At 39.9% G+C, this 22,421-nt stretch overlaps 1 protein-coding gene across 3 annotated transcripts; it reads left to right on the top strand.

The window, feature by feature from the left end:
- Positions 1 to 1,734: 1,734 nt before the first annotated feature.
- Positions 1,735 to 22,299, top strand: NCOA4 (nuclear receptor coactivator 4). Of its 3 annotated transcripts, none has more exons than XR_008998865.1 (11): positions 1,735 to 1,881; positions 14,272 to 14,426; positions 15,632 to 15,772; positions 15,952 to 16,040; positions 16,338 to 16,446; positions 16,986 to 17,075; positions 17,636 to 17,779; positions 18,885 to 19,898; positions 20,253 to 20,393; positions 20,755 to 21,262; positions 21,297 to 22,299. XR_008998865.1 is itself a non-coding variant. In XM_036902627.2 (10 exons), exons 2-10 carry the CDS (start codon positions 14,286 to 14,288, stop codon positions 20,758 to 20,760), a joined length of 1,878 nt encoding a protein of 625 aa, XP_036758522.2. In that variant the 5' UTR covers positions 1,760 to 1,881; positions 14,272 to 14,285; the 3' UTR covers positions 20,761 to 22,299. The 3 variants fall into 3 exon arrangements, 1 of the variants encoding a protein (XP_036758522.2); XR_008998864.1 differs by having other exon boundaries at positions 17,633 to 17,779; XM_036902627.2 differs by having other exon boundaries at positions 1,760 to 1,881; positions 17,633 to 17,779; positions 20,755 to 22,299.
- Positions 22,300 to 22,421: the final 122 nt, after the last annotated feature.

The raw sequence follows: 22,421 nt of genomic DNA, 5'->3' as shown, positions 1-22,421 counted from the left end.
TATTTGTCTTGCAGCCATATGAGACAAGCCTAACATGTAAGTTTTCTTGCTTATTAAACATGCCACCTACCAATCTGGAGTGGCCTGCCTCTTTCTTTGACCTTTTTTGGCCCTCTGCGTATGGGGGTTGGTTTCAGATTTCACCTGGGAAGCTAGTGAAGAGCTTGTGAACCAACAAGCAATGAAACAAAGAGTCAAGGTACCTGCTCTCCTGGCTCTTGGAGTTGTGTGTGTACGTGACAGACAACAAGCAAACAGTCTGCCATTGAGTAATCATGGGCAATCAGTAAAGAGATTTATTTCCTACCTCCCCCTCCCTACCCTGCCTGTTTAAACATGCTGTGTGGACTAGTTGAGCAATCGTGGCAGGCCCTTTCGTTTTTTGGCACTAGGATAATAAAAAAGTTCTTTGGTCACTTTTAGTTTCAGAAAGGCTCAATCCAGAGTCTGCATCTGAATTGAAGAGGGAATGGGGGACAGGAGAACTGAGGGTACCATTTAGTCTTGGCTCCCTCTGCCTGGAGCAGTTTTCAGGGTGATTTACTTCCTCCTGGGACTTTTGTGGGCCTCTCTGACATTCCCTACTGCTCTTCCTTCTCTACAGCTCCCCGTCCACTTACTTAGCTTCTGCACCTGAACCTATGTTTCCTATTGTTTTCTGCTGAGATTGCCTTGACCCTTACCACCCTTGGGTGGGATCTACGAAGCCCTGTCATGATCATCTCCTTTTTAAATCCTACTTAGATGGTCCTTCACCTTGCTGGGAAACATGAGGAGCAATTAGCACCAAGTACTGGGGACCTCTGTCAAAACTAAGACAGGAAAATTCCTATTTTAACATCTGGTCATAAATAAATAAAGTTCCAACGTGAATAATGCTACAGTGGACAGCTTGTGAAGGGACGTACACAGTGATGGCATGAAGAGTGTGGAAAATGGTGCGGTGTGATGCGGTGCAAACAAACATTTGTTTTGAAGTTAGATGATGTGACTAGGAATCTGGACTCAAACATTTATTTACTGACTGATTTTTTTTTAAAATTGTGGCAAAGTATACATAACATAAAACTTAACCATCTTAACCATTTTTTAAAGGGTTTTATTTTGGTATCATTAATCTACAATTACATGAGGAACATTCTGTTTACTAGACGCCCCCCTTCACCAAGTCCTCCCACAAACCCCATTAGTCACTGTCCATCAGCATAGTGAGATGCTGTAAAATCACTACTTGTCTTCTCTGTGTCATCTTATCCATTTTTAAGTTTACAGTCGAGTGGAATCAAGTGGTTCAATAATCATCACCATCCATCTCCAGAACTTTTCATCATCCTATAAACTGAAACTCTGAACTCATTAACCAATAATATCTCCTCTCCCCCAGCCTGTGGCAACCACCCCTTCTATTTTCTGCCTCTATAAAATTTGACTACTCTGGGTACCTTACTGAAGTGGAATCTTACAGTATTTGTCCTTCTGTGTCTTCCAACGTTCTCTTTTGCATCTGTGTGCTAAGGCTAAATACTAAATAATATCTACCTTAGAAGGGCATCTGGTGAAAGAGACTCACTTAAGATAATTCTCAGCACAGCGCAGCCATCAAAATATGTTCGTTTTATTTAACCTGACTTAGGGAGGGTGAAAGTACACTGCCCTCCAGGTCAGAAAAGAGGGTGCGCCTGCGCTCTGTGCACTGTAAAGGGCACGCCCCCATCCCAAACGGGGCAGAGATCTCGCGAGACTGTCAGACGCATGGCGTGAGGTGCGGGAGGAAGGTTGTGCTCTCGCGAGAACTCGGCCTTTCGGCTCTTGGCTTCTGTAGGGCTGGTGTCTGCCGCGGGAAGATACCCTCCGGATCGCCGGGAGTTGCCCTGGGGACTGGTAAGAACTTGAGTGGCCGGCGGGGAGGGCTCGCCTTCTCTGGCCCTCATGTCGCGGGCTGGTCCTCGGCGCTAACACCACTTGCCCTCCGGGCCTGGGCCTGCCCTTGCCAACTGGTCTTTCCTTTCACCCGCCCAGCCCCGAGGTTCACCTCCTGCCTGTCCTCCCCTCCCCAGCCCTTGACACGCTCTGCCCCTGGGCCACCTCCTTCCCCCTGCCCGCCTTCTCCTGGCCCTGGGGGTGACAGCTCCAAGGTTTTCCTTGTCCTCGCCAGGGTGTCTTGGGGCGAGAAGGGGCCCGTTTTCCAGAACGGGACCAGAGCATATGCATTCCTAACCTGTTGGGTGGAAACGTGAAGATATTTTTTTCCTCCCTCTCTGTGCCAACATAGCGTTTACTAAGTGTCTCATGTAATTCAACGATCCCATGAGGTAGCTTGATTACCTCTTTCTACAGATTAGAAGAGTGAGGCTTGCTCCTTCTTTGATTTATTCCACCGACAATGAATATGCAGTGTCCATATGTTCAGGATATTGAGGATATAGCAGTGAAAAAAATGGGCACACTCCATTATTTTCATGGAACTAAATTTTTGTGGCATGGGCACCCACAATATTGAAACTGTTTTACACGCCTTGTCATATAACTTGGGAGTGATGGGAGCAGGAATGACAGAAGTCAAAGTGCTAGAGTCTCTGATCGAAAGGCAGAGCTTTTTTTGCTATCACTTTGTGTTGTTTTCTGTTCAGGGTAAGTAAGGTTCACTAGTAGCATAACTACTTTTTTTGGATAGATTTCGCTTTCCACTCTCCACTTGGTAGTTTGGAAATTCGGTTGTAGGGACTCTTTTGAGTTACTTCCTGGATTGAGGGTGGGGCAGGTACTCATAGTTGGCTCATTTCTGCACTGGGCTCCTAGTGTGACATTTCTGAACTTTAAAGAACACCAGACCCTTGGAGGAAAACTTACCCAGATGCTCTAATGGGGGGCCGGTGGGCGGGGAGGCAGGGGCGGTGCACATAGTACCTTGTGGTTTAGGCAGATTACCTGGTTTGCTCCTTGGAATATTTGCCAGTGTACAGATTTATTAAGTGAGATAATATCTGCAAAGTCTAGCATGGTAGCATGCCTTACACTGTGTTCTCCTTCCCTCTTTTCTATGGAACTTTTGTCCTTGCGTTCCTAGGGAAAATCCTAGGGGCCAAGGGTCTAAAGTATTCCTCATCCCCAAAGTTGTATGGTATTTTTGTCTAAGCCTCTGCAGCTACATTATTGCTTTTGGACAAACAGGTATTTCAAAAGTGGAAAAACATGGTGAGCCATGTTAGGAAAGGAAAACGTGATTATCAAAGGAGAAGGAGATGTTTAGAAGGAGATGTTACAGAGGACTCCTCACCCATTCCCCATTTTATTAAATCAGCTCAGCTGTGCCAGAATAGCAGGACTCTGTTAGGGGCTTCATAGAACTGCACAGGATATTCTAACATACATCCCCCACCATCCCATCTGAGAGCCTCTTGCTAGTGTTTTATAACTTCCCTCAAAGAGCAAATATGGAGTAAAAAGCATAGAAGACACATTCAGAACTAGCCGATGCTGCTGCTGCTGGACTTCATAATTCTCAGTCTCCTATTTCAAAGAATTAGTATTTTCTGCTTAGTTTTGGTGAATTAATGGCTCAAATTCTCTAGACAGCAAATTCACCATTGTGTTTTTAGGGACTATAATAATCACTTGTCAGCTTAAGCACTCAATAAATACTCGTTGAATGAATACATAAACTCTTAATACCTAAATGACCCTTTAATATACATTGTGTGGCTGGGTACTTTAGACTCAGACATGGTATTAAATTCTTCTTGGGAGGTTGTGACTGTAAGTGATATATTTAACCTTGTCAAGTCTTAGTTTCTTTATTTTTAAAATTGTGGTTTTAAATGTACCTTAAAGGTTTGTGAGGACTAAATGAAATTAAAAAAAAACAGTCTTGGCCCATAAATTAAATACTTATTGAACTCATTTATTCAACAACTATTTACTGAACACCTGCCATATATCCCTACCTATGTGGAACTTCTCAGAAAATAAATTATTTCTACATGTTAGATTATGATAGGTACTATAGAGAAAAACAAAATATATTAAGGTGGAATGTATGGAAGGAAGACTTATTTTTTAAAGGATAGTGAGAAATGGCCATAGTAAGAAGGTGACCTTTGGTCAGACACCCTAAGGAAGGGAATGAATGGGCATGAGGATATCTGGAGGAAAGTGCAAGGGCCCTGAAGTGGAAGCATCCTTGGTATATTGGAGGAGCAGCAAGGGGGCAATTGTGGCTGGACTGAGCAAGTAAAGAGAAGAGTAGGCAAGGTGGGAGGAGTGGGCGGCAGTCATGAAGTTTCTGCACAAACACTAGAGAGAGATGATGGTGATTTATTAAGTTGATGAACTGCATAATAAAACATCTTCCTTTATTATCATACCCCATTCTTGGCTGACCAAAAGCACTTTCTGAGGTACTGCTGAGATCAGTGAATTCAGTGTCTCTTAATATACCAGTTGGGTTGCAAGTCTAAATATAATTTAAGTCTAAATATTATAGTTGCAAGACTATAATAAGGCACAACCAATATGTATGTAATAGGTTAAGTTCAGTTATGAAGGAGCATAAATGTCCAGAGCATTTTTATTACTATTTCTTTTACTTTTTTAGCCCTCTTAAAGTTTTTGTCCATAATTTTCATTTTAGTTTTGCTTTCATTATAGCTGTGTCTAAATACATTGTTTCAACATAGAATACAGTAACAGTGCAGGTGGCCTAAGCTGATATGAGGCCAAGTTGGCCCCTTTTCTCTGGAGATTAGCTTTAAATAGTGTTTCTATGCTTGTCAGTTAGAGGAGCTGCCATATAGTCCTTCCGCTTGTCTTCTTTGCTTGTTAAACCGTAACATTACAGTCGTAATTTATAAACTTCCCATCTAGCCTACAGTAGCTTAAATCCTGGCATATCATTCATACTCTTTGAATTAGATTCACAGACAAGTGAACATGACAGTTATTTTGAGGGTGCTTTTTAAACTTCTGATGTGAATGATTCATCCTAATTCTCTTAGTCATTCTTATACCAAGTCATTACCCCTGATTTTGCTTGGCTCCATTATGTGTGGAATCAAGATATTCTTCTCTGGGGCTGGGAGTATGTCTGGGGGCACTTTTGAGGCTTAATATTACTCTTAACCAGCACTGCCTTGAATGCTCTTAAGCCTGACAATTTGGTTCAGTGAAGGAGTGATAACTGACAAAATAAGTTAAAAGGTTTTTGCTTGTCTGATAGGTCATAGGTAAGAAGTTAATTCTTTTAATACTTGTACAATCACCAATTTCATCAGAACATAATCTCAGGTGTATTTTGAGATTCATTTTTCCATTATTGCTAGTCCACCAGACTTTAGAGGAGGGATAATATCTTATCACTTGTTACCTTCTGTGGGGAAAACCACAAGATGTTTACCATATAAAATCAGAAAGAAAATGGTATTATTACTGTTGATGGTAGATAAACAACATGTTTTCCTATTCTTGATTATTTATAATGGCAAGAACTTTCAAGTTAAAAATAAGGATGGGCCTCAGTTCTGAAAGCCTACCAAACTTATGTAATGTCAGCTGGAATTTTTGTGGTACTTCAAAATCTGAGAAAAAATTCAGAGTTGGCTATAAATACAGTTATTATTTCCCCTTTAACTCACAGACCTGCTGATGTTTGTGAATTTGTAAAATAGCTGAGGTTTGACAGTTCTGGTGTCAGGAAAGACACTGTATCTTAGTGCCTATCCTGGGATCATGGATTCAGTGGCAAAACCCTTGTCAGTTTTGTCTTGTTTGAAAAGAAAATTAAAAGTAATAGTTACGCTAGAAACATTTCCACCTCTGAAAAACCTTCCTGAGTTAATGCAGGCCTTTGGGACATCCAGCTGATTATCTATGTTTAAAGCAGAACTATACATAGTTATTGTGGCTGGTCTGAACTTGAACATTCATTTATCATTTATTCATCCATTTATCAAATATGTATCAAGCTTCTGTTGAGTTTAGGGTCACAGCGTTGCATAACTCCAGGGATGCCATTCTCTTTATGTCAATCCCATAGAGCACGTGGAATGTGAATGTGCAGGGGGCTGGTAATGCTGAGATACTGATACCGAACTATCTGTATGGCATTAGGGTGTACCAAGCCAAATAAGACATAGTCCCTTCTTTTGGGAAGCTTGCAGGCTAAGGAAGCAGACATGTAACAATGAGAGTAATGTGTTGTAGGTGTCATGCTGGAAATCTGTACAGATTACAGTGGGCCCATAGGAGAGCAGTTAATTGGCCAAAACTCATGTGGGGTGAATGGTCCACAAAGGCTTTGTAGTGGCAGTTACTTGAGCATAGTCAGAAAAATGGACAGGGGGGAAGAAAGGAAAGAAATGGCACTGTTAGCAGAGAGAGGTGGGAGACCCAAGCTGGACTAGTTGAATCAGCTTTGACCATGCATGAAACAGTTGTCCAGCAGATCATGGAGTGGGGGCTGTGTTGAAGGGACAGTAGGAGAGTCAGGCTGAAATCAGAAAACAGAAAACTTTATTGCCTTCATAAGAAATTTGCACTTTATCCTGCAGGGAAGTGGGGAGTTACTGGAGAACTGAAGTTTATGCTCTCTTTAGATGAGATGATCTACTAGGAGGAATGGAATGGAATGGATAGTTAAATCTTGAAGTAGAAGAGAGATAAAATGCTTTAGGAATTTTTTCCCTTTAGAACCTAAACGTTTTATAAAGACACAACGGCAAATACTGAAGCTTATGGGAGCAAAGAGGTACCTGCAAAGTGATTTGAAGCAGAATTCTAGATTTTATGATTTTTTTCCCCCAATCTTTGTATGTTTATGTAATATGTAATAGATCACATCATTGACTTGCCTAAGATTACCATTGCCTAAGGCAAACGGGAAGGGGGACAAACACAGCATCCAAGTGGGTTTGTACCAAAAAAATAAAAGAGCCAGGTTTTGTACTCACATGGTCTAGCTCTTGGGTCCATCGTCTTAACTATGTGATACTGCCTCTCCCCGTAGGGCTCTGTCGTTCATTTCTGTGTTCTCAGCACGTAGAATTGACGGCTGGTAGGTGTTCAACTTTTGTTGAATGAGAAGCATTCAAAATTGTTAAAAACAGCACTGGACTGAGGTTGTGTGTGTGTGTGTGTGTGTGTGTGTGTGTGTGTGAGAGAGAGAGAGAGAGAGAGAGAGAGAGAGAGAGAGGGAGAGAGAGAACAACAGGTAGAGGTGTCACATGTGAGGGAATGTGAGAGCTTGTCTGAACAGCGGGGCTGAGTAATCTCAGGAATCAGAAACTATTGTCCAGGGACATTCCAGTACTAACTCACTCAGTAAGCCTTTAGACTGCCCGACGTTTGTTATTTATCAGTAGTCATTAACATCAAAACCCTTAGGTCGCAGACGTCTGACGATTTGGGTGCAGGGAGGGTGGACAGAGGTTAAGAGCTGGAGCAGGTGGGCGGAAAAGAGGCTGGAAAGGAGCGTCTGGCGGGGCTGTCGAGCTCTGGGAGCCAGCGGCGACTGGCGTCAGATAGAGGTGCCCAGATACGGTACCCCCACGCGGGTGCCTGGTGAAGGGCCGACGGGAGGGTCTATGTGGGCCGCTGACTGCGTGGAGCCTCCAGGCCCTGCCCCCGGCGCCGACGTGCGCACTCTCAAGGCGTGGGTGGCGCGCGGCCTGCGGTTCGGTTGCTTTCGGCGTCCTGCCTGGGTTGCAGCCGTCACCTGCCAGTCGGACAGGTAGCGTGGCGGGGACGTGGCCTGTGAGGTAAGACCGGCCGCTCAGGCAGCGGGAATCTTGTGGGTGGTGTCTGCGGCCGGTCTGCGCGCATGCGTGCTGAAAGGTGACCGTGCCAGTTTGGAAGCCGAGGGTGGAAGCGCGGCCGCGGCTTCCAGGGAGCAGTGGACGGGAGAGTCTTGGTAGGGCGACTGTGCTCTTAGGAAGTGCTGGAAAACTGGAAAGTCGCATGAGTCATTGTTGCTTTTGAACTAGAAAAGCCTTACTTGACACTAGATGTTAGAATTTTGTGGTCAGTTTTCAGTCGCTGTTTAGGAAAGTTGACCTGCTGGGATGGATTGGTCAGATCCGAGCGCTAAGCTCTGAAATATTAAACAACCTTAAAATATGCTGTCGTGAATTTATTATTTTCATATTTTGTTAAAGTCTCTTCAGGAATTAACCTTTATTTGCGTGGTTAAAAAAATTACGGAGAATCAGATCCTGCTTTTAGAAACTACTTGTTTTGGTAAAGAATTAAAAGTGGGCCTAGGCTAGGGTAAGGTACGTATTATATAAAACCTTTGAGTTAATGAATTGTGATATAAAAAACCTTTTTCCCCTTAGCTGACAAAAACATGTGAAGAAATACCTCAAAAGTAAAATTGAATGCAGATGTTGTCTTTTTCCTGAAAATTTGTATGAATGGTCTAATACAAGTTGTCTCACCAAAGTTAGCGAAATTGGCAGTATTTCAAATTTAGTAATCCTTAGAACATATACATATCCTATGAGTCATTTTTCAAGGGCTTGAATTTCTAGCAGTGATGGATACCAGGAAAACTTAAAAGTGGACACCTTAATTAGGAGAGGAGGGTCAGATGGAAGGGGGACAAACAGTGAGAACTGGTAGGTGCAGTTGGAGATGATCTGGTCTAACCCTTCATTCGGACAAATGGAATTCTGAGTGGTTTTGATACACATGTGGGATCAGAGCCCAGGGCTCTTTCCCTTCATCCTTAGCACAGGTACTTGGCAGTGTTTTGATTTTGAGCCTGTCATGACATACAAAGGTACTATATATTTTTGTTAGCATTATTCAGGCAAGAAGGTTCTGAAAAATTGTCATTTATTGAGGACTGCAAATGGACTGAAAATCTTCATGGAAGTTATTCCAGTAGTAATCCATTGAAATGTTAATTTTAAACTCTAGCGTTGGCAAATAAAAAACAATTCATGGGCAGTAAAACACTGAAGGAAGAACAAGCTACTCAGGGAGAGAATCCAGGAATAGACTTTAGTTCTAAACCCAAATCTACCTGTTTAAGACCTGTGACCCTTTAGTTGGGTCATTTAAACTGTCTGTTTTGTGGCTTCTGTGACATGAGAATAGTCTATTTAAGAGATGGCCAAGGACTTTTCGACTTTTAAGTTGTGGTTTGTGTCAGTCACAAGAGGGTTATAGCTCTTTGGAAGTTTTATAGTTTGCCCATATGATTAGTTTCATTTATGGTTAGTTGCTCAATTTTGTTTCGTGGTCTTCAGACTTCACAGCTAGGTTTGTGCAAAGCATTGTGCAGATACGGTGTATATTATTTCTAGAACTTTGAGGGATGTATGAGTTTCCCCCTCCTCCAAAACCTAGGACAGGAATCCTAGAGGTAGGATAGTTTTAGAAAGCACTTACACTTTTAACTTTGTCTCAAAAAATATACATTTAAGGCAATCCTCTTTTGAAGGCAGTAGGGCAGTAGGGCAGTAGTTTGAATTATGAAAGTGAAGAGGAAAAAACATTTTTAATAATCTTTGGTTGATTTGAATTTTAGAATTAGAGATGATTTGGTCCAATCTTTTTACAGGTAAGAAAAAAGGCAAAGTGTACATTCCTGGTATATATTACAAAGTTTAGACTATTGAGTTTTTGCCATGAGAAGTTTGCTTTTTGCTATGTTGTGTAGTGGAAGACCAGATGGGGAGCTGATATTGATTAAACAAGTACTACATCCTTCTAATTATATAAAGTCAGTATTTATCTTAGGAATTAGGATGTTAGGTTCAAAAAGAACACCTGGTCCAAGGTCATAGCACTGATAAATGGCTAAACGTTCTAAGTCAGGGCCACCTCATTTCAAAGCCCTTTCAGACTTAGGTGCTGCTTTCTGTAGTCCAAGGTGGAGGTTCCTAAGGTCCCCGTAAGTCAGCTAAATCTAGTAACAATAGTGTTAAAAAGTGCAGTATGCAGGGGCTGGGTTAAGTGCTTCTCAGCAGGTGATGTCTCACTTTAAACTTCACTACAACCCTTTGTAACTACTGTTACTGTCTCCATTTTTCCAGAGGAAATTGAGGTTCAAAGATGCTACGTAACTAGCTCATGGGTCTCAAGCTTGCCGATGCAGCTGGAAGTCCAGTTTGTCAGACCCCCCAGAATAATCTCTTTACCGTCATGCTTGCTACATTAGCTCTTGAACTTGAAGCAAAGGGTGAATTGTTGAAAATGACCATATGAACTAATTGTCCCAAGTAACTCTGAGTGATGTCTCTTTGGACGTGACATTTCATAAAGCTAGCTCAAGGCTGCACCTCATTGTGCCTTGGTTTGGGTTCACCTGTGTAGTGGAGCTCTTGATTTCAGCTCTGAGGGTTTTCTCCTCACTGTAGTATAAGAAAGCAAGCCTTTGCACAGCTGCTTTCTGGGACTCGGGGGTATGGAACTGCCCCTTGAGGAGAAGGGGGTCAGAGTGAAGGGCAGCAGCAGGACAAGCATCCGGGGACTGGCCTTAAGGAAATCAAACAGATTTAACTAGTGGCAAACAAAGGGGCTCTAAAGACCCTTATCCTAACAAGGTAACTGTTTTTGAAGGATAGCACTCATTTTAATTTGAAAGTGTGATTAATAGGTGGAGAAAACTCAGTTTCATAACTTTTAAATCTCATCTGCTTTCTGTCCATAGCTGATATGGGAAGAATGCAGTTTGTATACTTTTGCCATATTTGGTACAGTATTTGTGATTGAATTGAGAAGACTTGCTTTAGGGATGTAGTAATGCAGTCAGTGCTGTCTTGCGTTTGAGTTTGTCTACCAGACGATCTAGAGCTTTGGGCTCTTTGACATTGTGAAGCAACATTTTAGTTTAATTTTATTGATTGGCTTTTTCACTGTGCCAGGCATAGTGGCATTCCACACAAATGGTGAGAACCTAAGAATGGGAAACGTGGCACAGCTGAAAGTTGGTTAGTAATTTGAAAGACAGCTGAACATGCGTTGTTTACAAGGAATAATTGCAAAGCAAAGCAACTTGTGGTAATGGGATGACACTCCTGCTCTCCAAATGAGCCAACATTTCACTTGTTTTATGCAGCTGTTTTTCTTTGTTTGAGATTTTTTTTTTTGGTATCATTGATCTACAATTACATGAGGAACATTATATTTACTAGACTCCCCCCTTCACCAAGTCCCCGCCACATACCCCATTAGTCACTGTCCATCAGCGTAGTAAGATGCCGTAAAATCACTACTTGTCTTTTCTGTGTTGCACGGCCCTCCCCGTACCCCCCCTCCACATTATTCATGCTAATTGTAAGGCCCCCGTTCTTCTCCCCCCGACCCCTTATCCCTCCCTTCCCACCCATCCTCCCCAGTCCCTTTCCTTTTGGTAACTGTTAGTCCTTTCTTGGGTTCTGTAATTCTGCTGCTGTTTTGTTCCTTCAGTTTTTCCTTTGTTCTTATATTCCACATATGAATGAAATCATTTGGTACTTGTCTTTCTCCACCTGGCTTATTTCACTGAGCATAATACCCTCTAGCTCCATCCATGTTGTTGCAAATGGTAGGATTTGTTTTCTTCTTATGGCTGAATAATATTCCATTGTGTGTATGTGCCACATCTTCTTTATCCATTCATCTACTGATGGACACTTAGGTTGCTTCCATTTCTTGGCTATTGTAAATAGCGCTGCGATAAACATAGGGGTGTATCTGTCTTTTTCAAACTGGGCTGCTTATGCAGCTGTTTTTTTGAAGTGTGCCAAATATATCCTGATGCCTATGCTTGTAACAGGGCGACTTATAGTGTAAAAAAAGAAGGTATCAAGGTAGCTAAAGCTGATGTTTCCAGGACCAGAAAAAATTCCACAGGGATTCCTGTTAAATCCAGTTAAGGATAGAGGTCATTTTGGGAAAACAGACAGAGGTGATGAAATAACAAGGGGAAGTTAGAAAGTTTCACGAGTCTTTCCAGAGTTTCTTACAGGAATTCTGTAGTTCCTGAATTGTGAGTCTTTTGCTGAGATGGCTAAAAAAAAGCCTGTTGGGCTTCTTTACCTACTGATTTATTTCAGACAGTGGGGATTCACATGGCTTTTGTCCATTTCTAGCGTCTAGCTAGCCACCTGATCCTAAACCTAGGCTTGAAGATGCAGTTCAGGCCAAAGTTCCCTTCTCAGACAAGCAGTCAGCCATTTGGAGGACTGTCTACACTGGTGGGCTGCTCTTCAGCCAAAAGCTGGCCTCTGTTAGAAAGTTATTTCACATATTGACTCAAATGTCTCCTAAAATCCTTGTCTCCCGTTTTTGGGTAATTCTGAACAAATCTAATTCTTCTATTTGACAGGTCTCCAAATATTTGGCAAGTCCTCCCAGACACTTCTCTTATCTAGGCCACACAGCTTCCCTTGCTGGAGAAATTTTTCATGGTTTTTTGAGGCCTCTTTCCCTTTTCTAAATGTCTCTTTCTAAAGTGTGTTACTCAGAAAGAAATTTCAAATTTAGTTTAATAAACATGGAACAGATTAATCCTGTGACAAAGGCTATTACTTTTGGCAAATGCAAATAGTCATTTTTCCCTCAGACACAGCACTCAGCTAACTCACAGTTTACTTTCAGTTGAAAATTTCCATCCTTTTAAAAACATTTATGCTCTTCACTTTTGTCCTTTCCCATTCAAGGTAAAACATTTATATTTAGTTTTGTATGATTTAACAGCTATGTACAGACTGTTGCGGATTCTGTTTCTGTCACCACCCCATGTTATCTCCAACTTTAAATGTCTCCCATCTGTGTTTTCATCCAAGGAATTAGAGGAAACACTTGAGTACTTGGGCAAAACAGGGACATACCTCTAAACACTTTACAGACGGGCTTCAGCCCTTTGTATTTCAGGTAGCTTTTTAAAAAAATAATCTTTGGACTCAATTTAGTTATACTTCTGTTTAGCCCATATTTACTTTGTCCACAAAGATCCAAGCATATAACCTTGTCTCAAGTCTTCATATCATCCGGTTATATCATGTCTACAGGATTACACTGCTGATCAGTTTAGTAAAACTATCCAAGGAAATAACTTTGGTGTCACAGGGCTTAGTGAACTCATGCTGGGCTACAGTGATCACTGCTTTCTTTTTCTAAGTGTTTAGAAACCATCTCTGATTCTAAATCTATCTAGAATAACCACCAAGCTTTTCTTTAGCACTTTGTGAAACTTTGCTTCATTGTGTTTTTGATACTCCTCTGTCCCAGACTTATACCATTATGTCTTTGGTTATGTAACATTTTTTTTTCTTCATCATTCTTTATTTTTTTTAACTTTTATTATGATATCATTAATATACAATCACATGAGCAACATTGTGGTTACTAGATTCCCGCCATTATTAAGTCCCCACCACATACCCCATTACAGTCGCTGTCCCTCAGTGAAGATGCTATAGAGTCACTACTTGTCTTCTCTGTGCTATTCTGCCTTCCCCGTGCTGCCCCCACATTATGTGTGCTAATCATAATGCCCCTTAATCTCCTTATCCCTCCCTTTCCACTCACCCTCCCCAGTTCCTTTCCCTTTCCCATTCTTTTCATTTTTATTTATTATCTCCCGTAAACTTGTTATTAGAGAATGCTGTAGATCCCCACACCAATTTCTGTAATTCTCTCCCTTCTATCAGAATCCTATGAAATTATTTTGTTAGATTTACATTCTTGAAAGCTTCCTATCTATGAAGCCATCCCTGTTCTTCCTAAATTAAAAAAAAATCTACATTAAAGAAAGGAAGTGAATTAAAAATTCCATCCTTCCAATAAATGTAGGTAAATGCCAGATCCAAACAATGTTCTAAAACTCTTGATCAAGTTATTATTTTGCAGGTTCTTTTCAAAGCAGTTATAGATCCTTCTAGATCTAATTCCTCACCTTTCTGTAAAACAAGAACACTTACCTCCTGTAACTTTATGTGTGTTGTAAATAGAAACTTACACTCTAGTGCTTCTAACTTTTTGGATTCTAACTTTTATCTGTTCAGGAAAATTAGTGTAGTTTTTTCAGAAATATCTGTTCACATGTAAAGTGTCACTAAAGTAGATGCATAGAGTTTTATGGCAGGAACACAGTAGTGGTGGGCAGAGAGAAAGGCATTATTTGTGAAGAGTACTCTGTTTGCCACGTCCTATGTTGGAAGTCATCTAAGTAATTAGTAACTGGGAGCTGGTTGGAATGATCATTTGGGGGTGATTAAAAGGTGGATTTTGGTTGTAATTACAGTACAACTTGGATTGTTGTTGTTTTTTTTTTTTCTTTTGAAGGAACAGTAAGCAGAATGAGTGCCTCACAGGACCAGAGCGGCTGCTCCAGTAATAGAGAGCCCCTTTTGAGGTGTTGCGATGCACGGAGGGACTTGGAGCTTGCAATTGGTGGAGTTCTCCGGGCTGAACAACAGATTAAAGATAACTTGCGAGAGGTGTGACAGAGCTTTTCCCTTGTCTAGACTCTCAGCATATGCTGGTTAGAGCACAGTCAAGGACTTAGCCTTTCAGTACCAACCCAAAGAGTTTCACCCTATGCCTTGTGGGCTCCTGAAAAGTTGGTGCCTTTGATACCAAAGAGAAAGCAAGCCAATGTTAGGAGAGCCTGGAAAACCTTGTTCTATGTCAGAGAATTCAGTTCAGCATGCACTTTTTTTATTGCTGCTCTGTGTAATCCCGGTGCCAAGCACTGCCATCAGTAAAAAAAGAACAAATGAATGAGCACTGTACTGCTCAGCTGTGTCCTTGATGCATAAAGGGTGGCACTTCAGCATGTCCCTTATCTTTTAACTTGGTGGGTGGTCACATGGTTCTGTAAATGACTTTCTCTGTTAGAGCAAATCAGGATGAACCTGTTTGCTCCTTTGACCTAATAGTATTCTGTTGGTAAGTGGGTAGATCAAGTATTAGATGACTTCGAAATAGAGCTTCATTATGCAGAAAAATGTTAAAATAGTTTCTGATGTGGATCCCCATAGGTAATTTATAGCTGTTTTAGTTTTTTTCTTAGGATTCTTATATTTGTCTGCCTTTTGAATCACTACTTATGCTTCCAGAAACAATTCATAATTTTACTCAAACTGTCTACCCCAGTGTCTTCTGGCTATTGACATGTCCTTACTGAATTGGCCTACTATAAATGGATTGCTCATTTGTAGAGTGAGGTAAGGGATATGAGCTAGCTATTAAGTTAATCCTCTTGTCCTATTCCACTGATAAATTTGTAAGACTTTGTTTAAATTATATGGAAAACTGAGGGGGATCAGTAGTATATGAAATATCCTTGTATTTTCTTCTTGATTATTTCAGGATGCCCAAATAAACTTGATCATCTTTGGAGCCAGCAGTATTGAAGGAGGATTTTAGAGCTTAGTATACCTTTATGGCTGGAATTCTTAAACTGGGTCCATGGGGCTTTGTTAGCTCCATGGGTGGACTTTGAGACACTAAACCCTGAGATTATAGGCAAAATTTTGAGTATATGCATTTTTCTGGGGAGACATTCCATTGATGTCACTACACAACTAAAAGGATTTGTGACCACCCCCACCTCCAAAAAAAGTTGCAAGAACCTCACTGTTCTGAGGGAAACATTCTTTGGGCTTTAACGCTAATGAAGCTAATACATATTGTTTCCTAGGTCAAAGCCCAGATTCACAGCTCCATAAGCCGTCACCTGGAACACCTCAGAAGCCGTGAGGTGTGGCTATATGAACAGGTGGATCTTATTTATCAGCTTAAGGAGGAGACACTTCAGCAGCAGACCCAACAGCTCTACTGGGTAAGGTGGCTGCAAGGCTGTAATTGGTTTGAGTATGATTTCTGGTTTCCAGAGAATGTCTTTTCTGTAATGCATCATTAATATAGATCAAAGTTTCATCTCAAGTACCAGTTGTTAACTTGGATACACTTGGTGCTTTTAGTATTATTGTGGCTTAGATGGTTTCATTTTTCTTACAGTTACTGGGTCAATTCAGTTGTCTTATTCATCAGCTGGAGTGTACCCAAAACAAAGATTTAGCCAATCAAGTCTCCCTGTGCCTGGAGAGGTAAAGACCCTTTTTGCCTGCTTTGACTTTTGGCTCTTTAACTTCAGTGTATTAAAAAAAGTCAAATTTTTTAACTCTGCATGTATTGGATTTAACTTCTCTGGTCCTGTGATAAGATCATCCTGTTTGTATATATTTAATAATATATTTGGTCATGCATGGTTAACACAACCTTTGGTTGAATTACTTAGAAAAGTACAGTAATTTCAAATTACTCACAGTATGGCTTTTGTTTTGGATGAAGTTGACACAGTTACTCCCTTAAGAATAGCCAGGTTTTATTTGTTTTTTCTTTAGACTGGGTGGTTTGACCCTCAAACCTGAAGATTCTACTGTCCTGCTCTTCGAAGCAGACACAACTGCCCTTCGCCAGGCCATCACCACATTTGGGTCCCTCAAGACCACTGTGAGTAATGTTGATCTCCAATGGTTCATAGTGCACTTCTCAGGTCTACGGCATTACAGGTAGTCTTAAAAATATCACATTTTTACTAAGAATTTGGTAAACTTCAGAATTTTCATGTTCTGATTAATTTGATAGGGCATTAGGCTGGTAGCTCTTGGAATGTGGTATTGACTCATTTATAATCTGTAGAATTCATCTTGTATCTCCTAAATACCTCTGACATATTTCTTATAAAATTTATGGCTTAAATGGTTATTAATATATAGAACCAAACATGGTCTCATTTGGATCTTGAGCTTGTTAAAAATAGTAGTACTACTAATTCTGGTGAAGATTTCTTATATGGTAGTTATGTAGTAGGTAAAAAATTCTTGAATTTGGTAATTAACTTGTAGGTCATTGAATTTAATGTAAAGAATATTCTAGTGAAATGGCAATGCTTAGCTTAATACTTTTGAAATTTTGAAATTACAATTTTACTGTCTTAGTATAAAAGAATAACATTTAATAAATACAATTAATTTGCTTTTATTTTATAGCAAATTCCTGAGCACCTGATGGCTCATGCTAGTTCATCAAATATTGGACCCTTCCTGGAGAAAAGAGGCTATATCCCATTGCCAGAGCAGGTAGAGTTGTTTTGTTTCTGGTGACTAAGTTACTACTTGGCTGATATTTCTATATTCCTTTCAGGTTTTGACTAAATCTTTTTTTTGTTTGTTTTTGCTGCCATTTATTTGTAAACAGGCACCAGTGGTACTGAGTTAGGTTTATACAATTAAATGCATCCCTTGAGACTGAATGTCAGAAAGCTAGATGTTTTATAGGTATTAAGTAAAAGGAGGAGCCATTGTTATCAATTACTTCCTAAGAAGTTATCATTAGTTCTCTGACTGGGTGGGTTCTCTCTTTTGGGGATCCTTCTCTTTATAATTTGTAGGGATGATTTACTTCTAAAGGCAGTGTGAATTACAGGACCCTAGACATTTTGAGTTGAGAAGAACCTTGGAGATAGCTATACCTTCTTGTTTTATACTTGTGAAAATGGAGGCTTGGGGACATCATGTAACTTGTCAGAGTCAGCAGCAATCCAAGATTAGAGAGCTTGGGTCTCCTGCTTTTCTGGTGAACTTTTGACTGCACTTGACATTGCCTCATTAAGCAGCAAAGTATATTATGTGATTAGCAGAAGTCAGCATCCAGCACCACACCTGCCCATCTCAGCGAATGGCTCCTTGGAAGCAAGCCTGGCAATGGTTGTCAGGCTCCGTACATACCAAGCACCAACGTCCAGGACTGGCTCACCCAAAAACAGACCTTGGATAACAGTCAGGTTTGTGCTGCCTTTGTTTCTGAAGTTAAGTGTAGTAGATGTGGTTAGGTACTAGTGTATGTTTTCATTTATTTTTTAGTTCTCGTCTGGAAACTAACAACTTTTTATTATAGTGATAACTCTTCACTGTAGATAGAAAGTTTAGAAGACTTTAAAGAACTATAAAAAAAAAGAACTATAAAAGAACTAGAAATATAAAAAAGAACTATAAAAGAAATATAAATTCATAACCCCAACATGTGGAGACAACACTGTAACATTTTTGTTCATGCATTTTTCTATGCATACATACATTAAAAAACATTCTATAAATCCTTTTTTGGCTAGCAGGTTTTTTTGACTAATAAAGCATGGGTATATTTCTCTGTCATTTAATTTCTTCCATAAATCTTTAATAGTACATATTTCGTTGATTGGCTATAACTTAAACTCCAGTTTTTCTGAATATAAACAAAGTACTTCTAAAAATCCAGGAGCAAATTATTTGTGAATGTTGATTTAGTTCCTTAGGAGTAAATTCCTAGGAATTGCATTCCTAGATTACAGTTCTGCATACCCTGTAAGTCTTTTGATACATATTGCCAACTTGGCTTTCCAGGAAGTTGGTACCAATTTATAGTCTCACCAGGGGAGTATTGAGGATACCTGCTTTCCTGAAATTTACAGTGATAATCATGTTTCTTTTTCTCTCTGAATTTGACAGAGTAATAATTTTTCTTTTTGTTTCTTTGATTACTAAGGACGTTGAGTATTTTTCATGTTTATTGGCTTTCTTTGATCACTTGCCTAATCATATCCTTTCATTTTTGTGTTTATTCGTAAGGGCATATTATATAGAACTCTTTTCTACCAAATATGTTACAAATGCTTTCTTCTAGTTTGCCTTTAATATAGTTCAAGGCAAATATATTGAACTGCAGAAAATTAAAATTTTTATGTACTCAAATGTCTTTTACTGTCCCAGCAGAGAAATCTCTTGTCCCTTGCTTTTTATACTTAAGTTTAGAAGCACTGGGCAGAGAGTAAATATGCAAGAACTCATAGGTTGTTGAATCCCAAAGCAGTCATAATATCCTGGTGAAATATTTTTTTCCTTCTTGTGCAGACTTCTGCCAGAGGCTGCAGTTTCTTCAGTCACATCTGGGGCGACCTAACAGGCTTGGAAAATTGGCTCCACAAGAGTCCACAAGAAGTTCCTGAAACACCAAGTTACCGAAAGTCTAACAGTTATTCCACTCCCAATTCTTACTCCTTTGAAATTGAAAAGGCTGGAGATCTAGAGCTTCTTGATCAAGATGAGATGGACCTTTCTGACTGGCTGATGACTCCCAAGGAATCCCATAAGCTGGAGAAGCCTGGCAATGGCAGCTGTGAAGCCAGTGAGAAGTTTAAGCTTCTGTTCAAGGTGTTCCAGGAGGCTTACAGTGTGAATGACTGGCTTTTTAAACCTGATTCCTGTACCAATTGTCGGGGCAACCAGCCCAAAGGTGTGGAGATTGAAAATCTGGGCAATCTGAAGTGCCTGAATGACCACTTGGAGGCCAAGAAACCTTTGTCCACTCCCAGCATGATTACTGGAGATTGGCTTGTCCAGAGCCATCATGACCCATATAAAGTAGAGGAGGTATGCAAAGCCAATGAGCCCTGTACAAGCTTTGCAGAGTGTGTGTGTGATGAAAATTGTGAGAAGGAAGCTCTGTGTAAATGGCTTCTGAAGAAAGAAGGAAAGGATAAAAATGGAATGCCTGTGGAACCAAAACCTGCACCTGAGCAGTGTATGGATTCCCTGAATTTGTGGCTCTGTCCTTCCAGGAAGAAGGCAACAGAGCAAGCGCAGGCATCTAAGATAGTGGCTCCTTCTAGAATTAATGATTCCTTCCAAGTCTTAAGGAACACTCCCTTGTCAGAGTGGCTCTTCACACCCTCATGCAAAGAAGCATGTCCCAAGGAAGTGCCTAGTACTGAGGACAGAGCTGGTAAACAAAAGCTTATGAACCCTGTGGCCACTTCCTGGTTTCCCTTTAACACAGCTGACTGGGTCTTACCAGGAAAGAAGATGAGAAACCTCAGCCAGTTATCCTCAGGTGAAGACAAGTGGCTACTTCGAAAAAAGGCCAAGGTGAGCACAAACATCAAAATAGCACCATTTGAAATACTAGATTTTTAATTTCTTAATCCTAAACCTTGCAAATGGGCCAGATCTTTAAATATGTTAAATGGTAAATTTGGCTTAAGTATTAGTTTTGGTGCCATGTTAGCAACAGAATGAATAATTTATGACTATAAAAATCCTGCAGGAAAGGAAAAAACTCAGCCTGTTTGTTATTTATGGAAAAGATTAAACAGTTGTCACCTTCACTTTTATTAGAATGGCCAACATTTACATTATTTTTTATAGACACTTTGTATTTAGAAGATAAGTTGGTCTTATGCCTCCCAGTTTATATAGCAACCCACCCTTTTTGTCTTCCAGGAAGTATTACTTAATTCACCTTTACAGGAGGAACATAACTTTCCCCCAGACCGATATGGCCTGCCAGCAGTTTGTGATCTCTTTGCTTGTATGCAGCTTAAAGTTGATAAAGAAAAGTGGTTGTATCAAACTCCTCTACAGGTAGGTACATGCCCCTCGTGTAAATGTTACAGATTTTAGCAGCTTAAAATGTTTCATTTTATACAGGAATTCATACTTTCTGCATTGAACCATATTCCTATTAATGTTATGTATATTAGGCAAGTGAGGATGGGGAAGAGATCATAAAAATTTTATATATTTCACTTGAACTTGTGTTATGAAATGACTAGGACATACTTTAAAGTGACCTTTCAAGATGATAGAGCTGTCGGGAGTATTTTTCAGAGCCTGTGTAGATTATAATAGCTTACTAAAAAATGAGAGCTTTAAGGGTGGGGAGAAATGTGCTTTGATCCTACACTCAAGTGACTTTTTTTTACCTGTGGGCTTTTCTTTACAGATGTGAAGGAATGGAGTACTGGAGTTAAGCAGCTTTTCTGCAAATTATCATACATCGATGAGCTGAGTGTCTGCGGCTTGCCAAATCATTATTTCTGGGTCTCATCAGTCAGCTTAGTTCCTTTCCTGCCTAATTTTGAACTAGTGAAGTTAGTTATCATGAGTTACTGTGTAAAAAAAGAAGGCTGTTGATGCTGAGGTGATACAGTTCCTTCTTACAGAAGTATTAATTCATCCCTACACTAGAAACACAGCATCTTGGTGGATAGTCTTTTTCATAGCCTCTGTGGCTCTTAGATTGGGTTGTTACCATTGTCTTAAAAATCAAATAGTTCTGTAATCAAGATGTGTTGATGTTGATGTATTCTAGAGCTAGTAAACTTCCGTAACTTTTTGATTGCCTTTAGATGCTTCCCTTGCTGTGGGTTTTCTTCCATTAGTGGTGGAAATTATTCTTCTTTTCAACTAATATATAGTGTTTCACACAAATAATTAGTTTTCCCAATATAGTATTTTTTCTTTTCTTTTTTTTTATTATTATAGTATTTTTTCTTAACCAAAATGTGTATTAACAATCTCAGCAGTTTTTGACATTAATCATAGAACATTTTAGCCTACATGTTAGAGTCATTATTTTTCTTCTTTTGAAAGAAGTTCAGCTGTTGCAAACTTTGTCTTTTTCCCTTCTCTAAAGTATCTAGTGAGCTCTTTTACAAAGGCTCATTGCTTCCGAAACTACATTCAGGGTAGTCTTAGCCATCTTTCAGAATATACTGAAGAACTACTGGCAAAAAACCCCAGTGCCGACTAATCAAAGAGCAAAAGGCAAGACATGTTGGAAATGTAGTACTTGAACTATTCACTGTCCTAAGAGTTGGTGCATCCTGTGTAAATGGAAGCTGAGCTGGACACCTGGTGCTTTTACTAGGGATGAATTAAATGTGCTCTCACTGCAAGCATAGCATACCTATACCTCTCTAAGTATAATACAGTGACATTTTTGTGAACAGGCTGTTTGAACACTTGTGCCTTGGGGTGTTTTATTGAAGCTTTATGGGAATTACTGTTTTCTCAATAACCTTAAAATCATATCCATGCTTTAAAATGTTTCTCTGTAGAAGAGAAATGACATTTGTAATGTTTTTTAATTCTCTGAGATCTTAGCTGCTAAACTATTAAGCCACTCAACCTGCCTATATGTTATTGGAAATACTTTTAAAGTTTGTGATGTGGTCATCTAGAAAGCCCTTTTAGGAAAAGTTAAGTTTCACATGGGCATTGCCATACAGCTTCATTTTAGAACCACAGCTAAAAGAGCCTCCTATTATTTTTTAGCTTCCTTAAGGTACCGTTTAGAACTTTAATGAGGTGGCAGGTAAAAACTTGAGCCTTTCCATTATCTTAGATTGCAGGAAACTTTGTAGTTTTTGAGATTTTAACAGTTTATTCCTAAATTTACATTAATCACTATGCTAATGATTATATAAAACATTCTTTTGCATTGATGCATTTTGTACCTCCCTCCATTAAAAGCATATCAGCCGTAGTTGTGTGTGTGTGAAGACTACCTCGTCACAAAATGTTTATCCTGGTAAAGGTGATAATCTTTGGTTAGAAGTACAGCTGAGAAACAACTTGAATATAAAAAAAATTGCTTTTATATTCACT

Source organism: Manis pentadactyla, chromosome 8 (assembly GCF_030020395.1).
Source record: "Manis pentadactyla isolate mManPen7 chromosome 8, mManPen7.hap1, whole genome shotgun sequence".
NCBI classification, from domain to species: domain Eukaryota; kingdom Metazoa; phylum Chordata; class Mammalia; order Pholidota; family Manidae; genus Manis; species Manis pentadactyla.
Note: the sequence above shows the minus strand (reverse complement) of the source record. Positions and strands in the feature narration are given on the sequence as shown.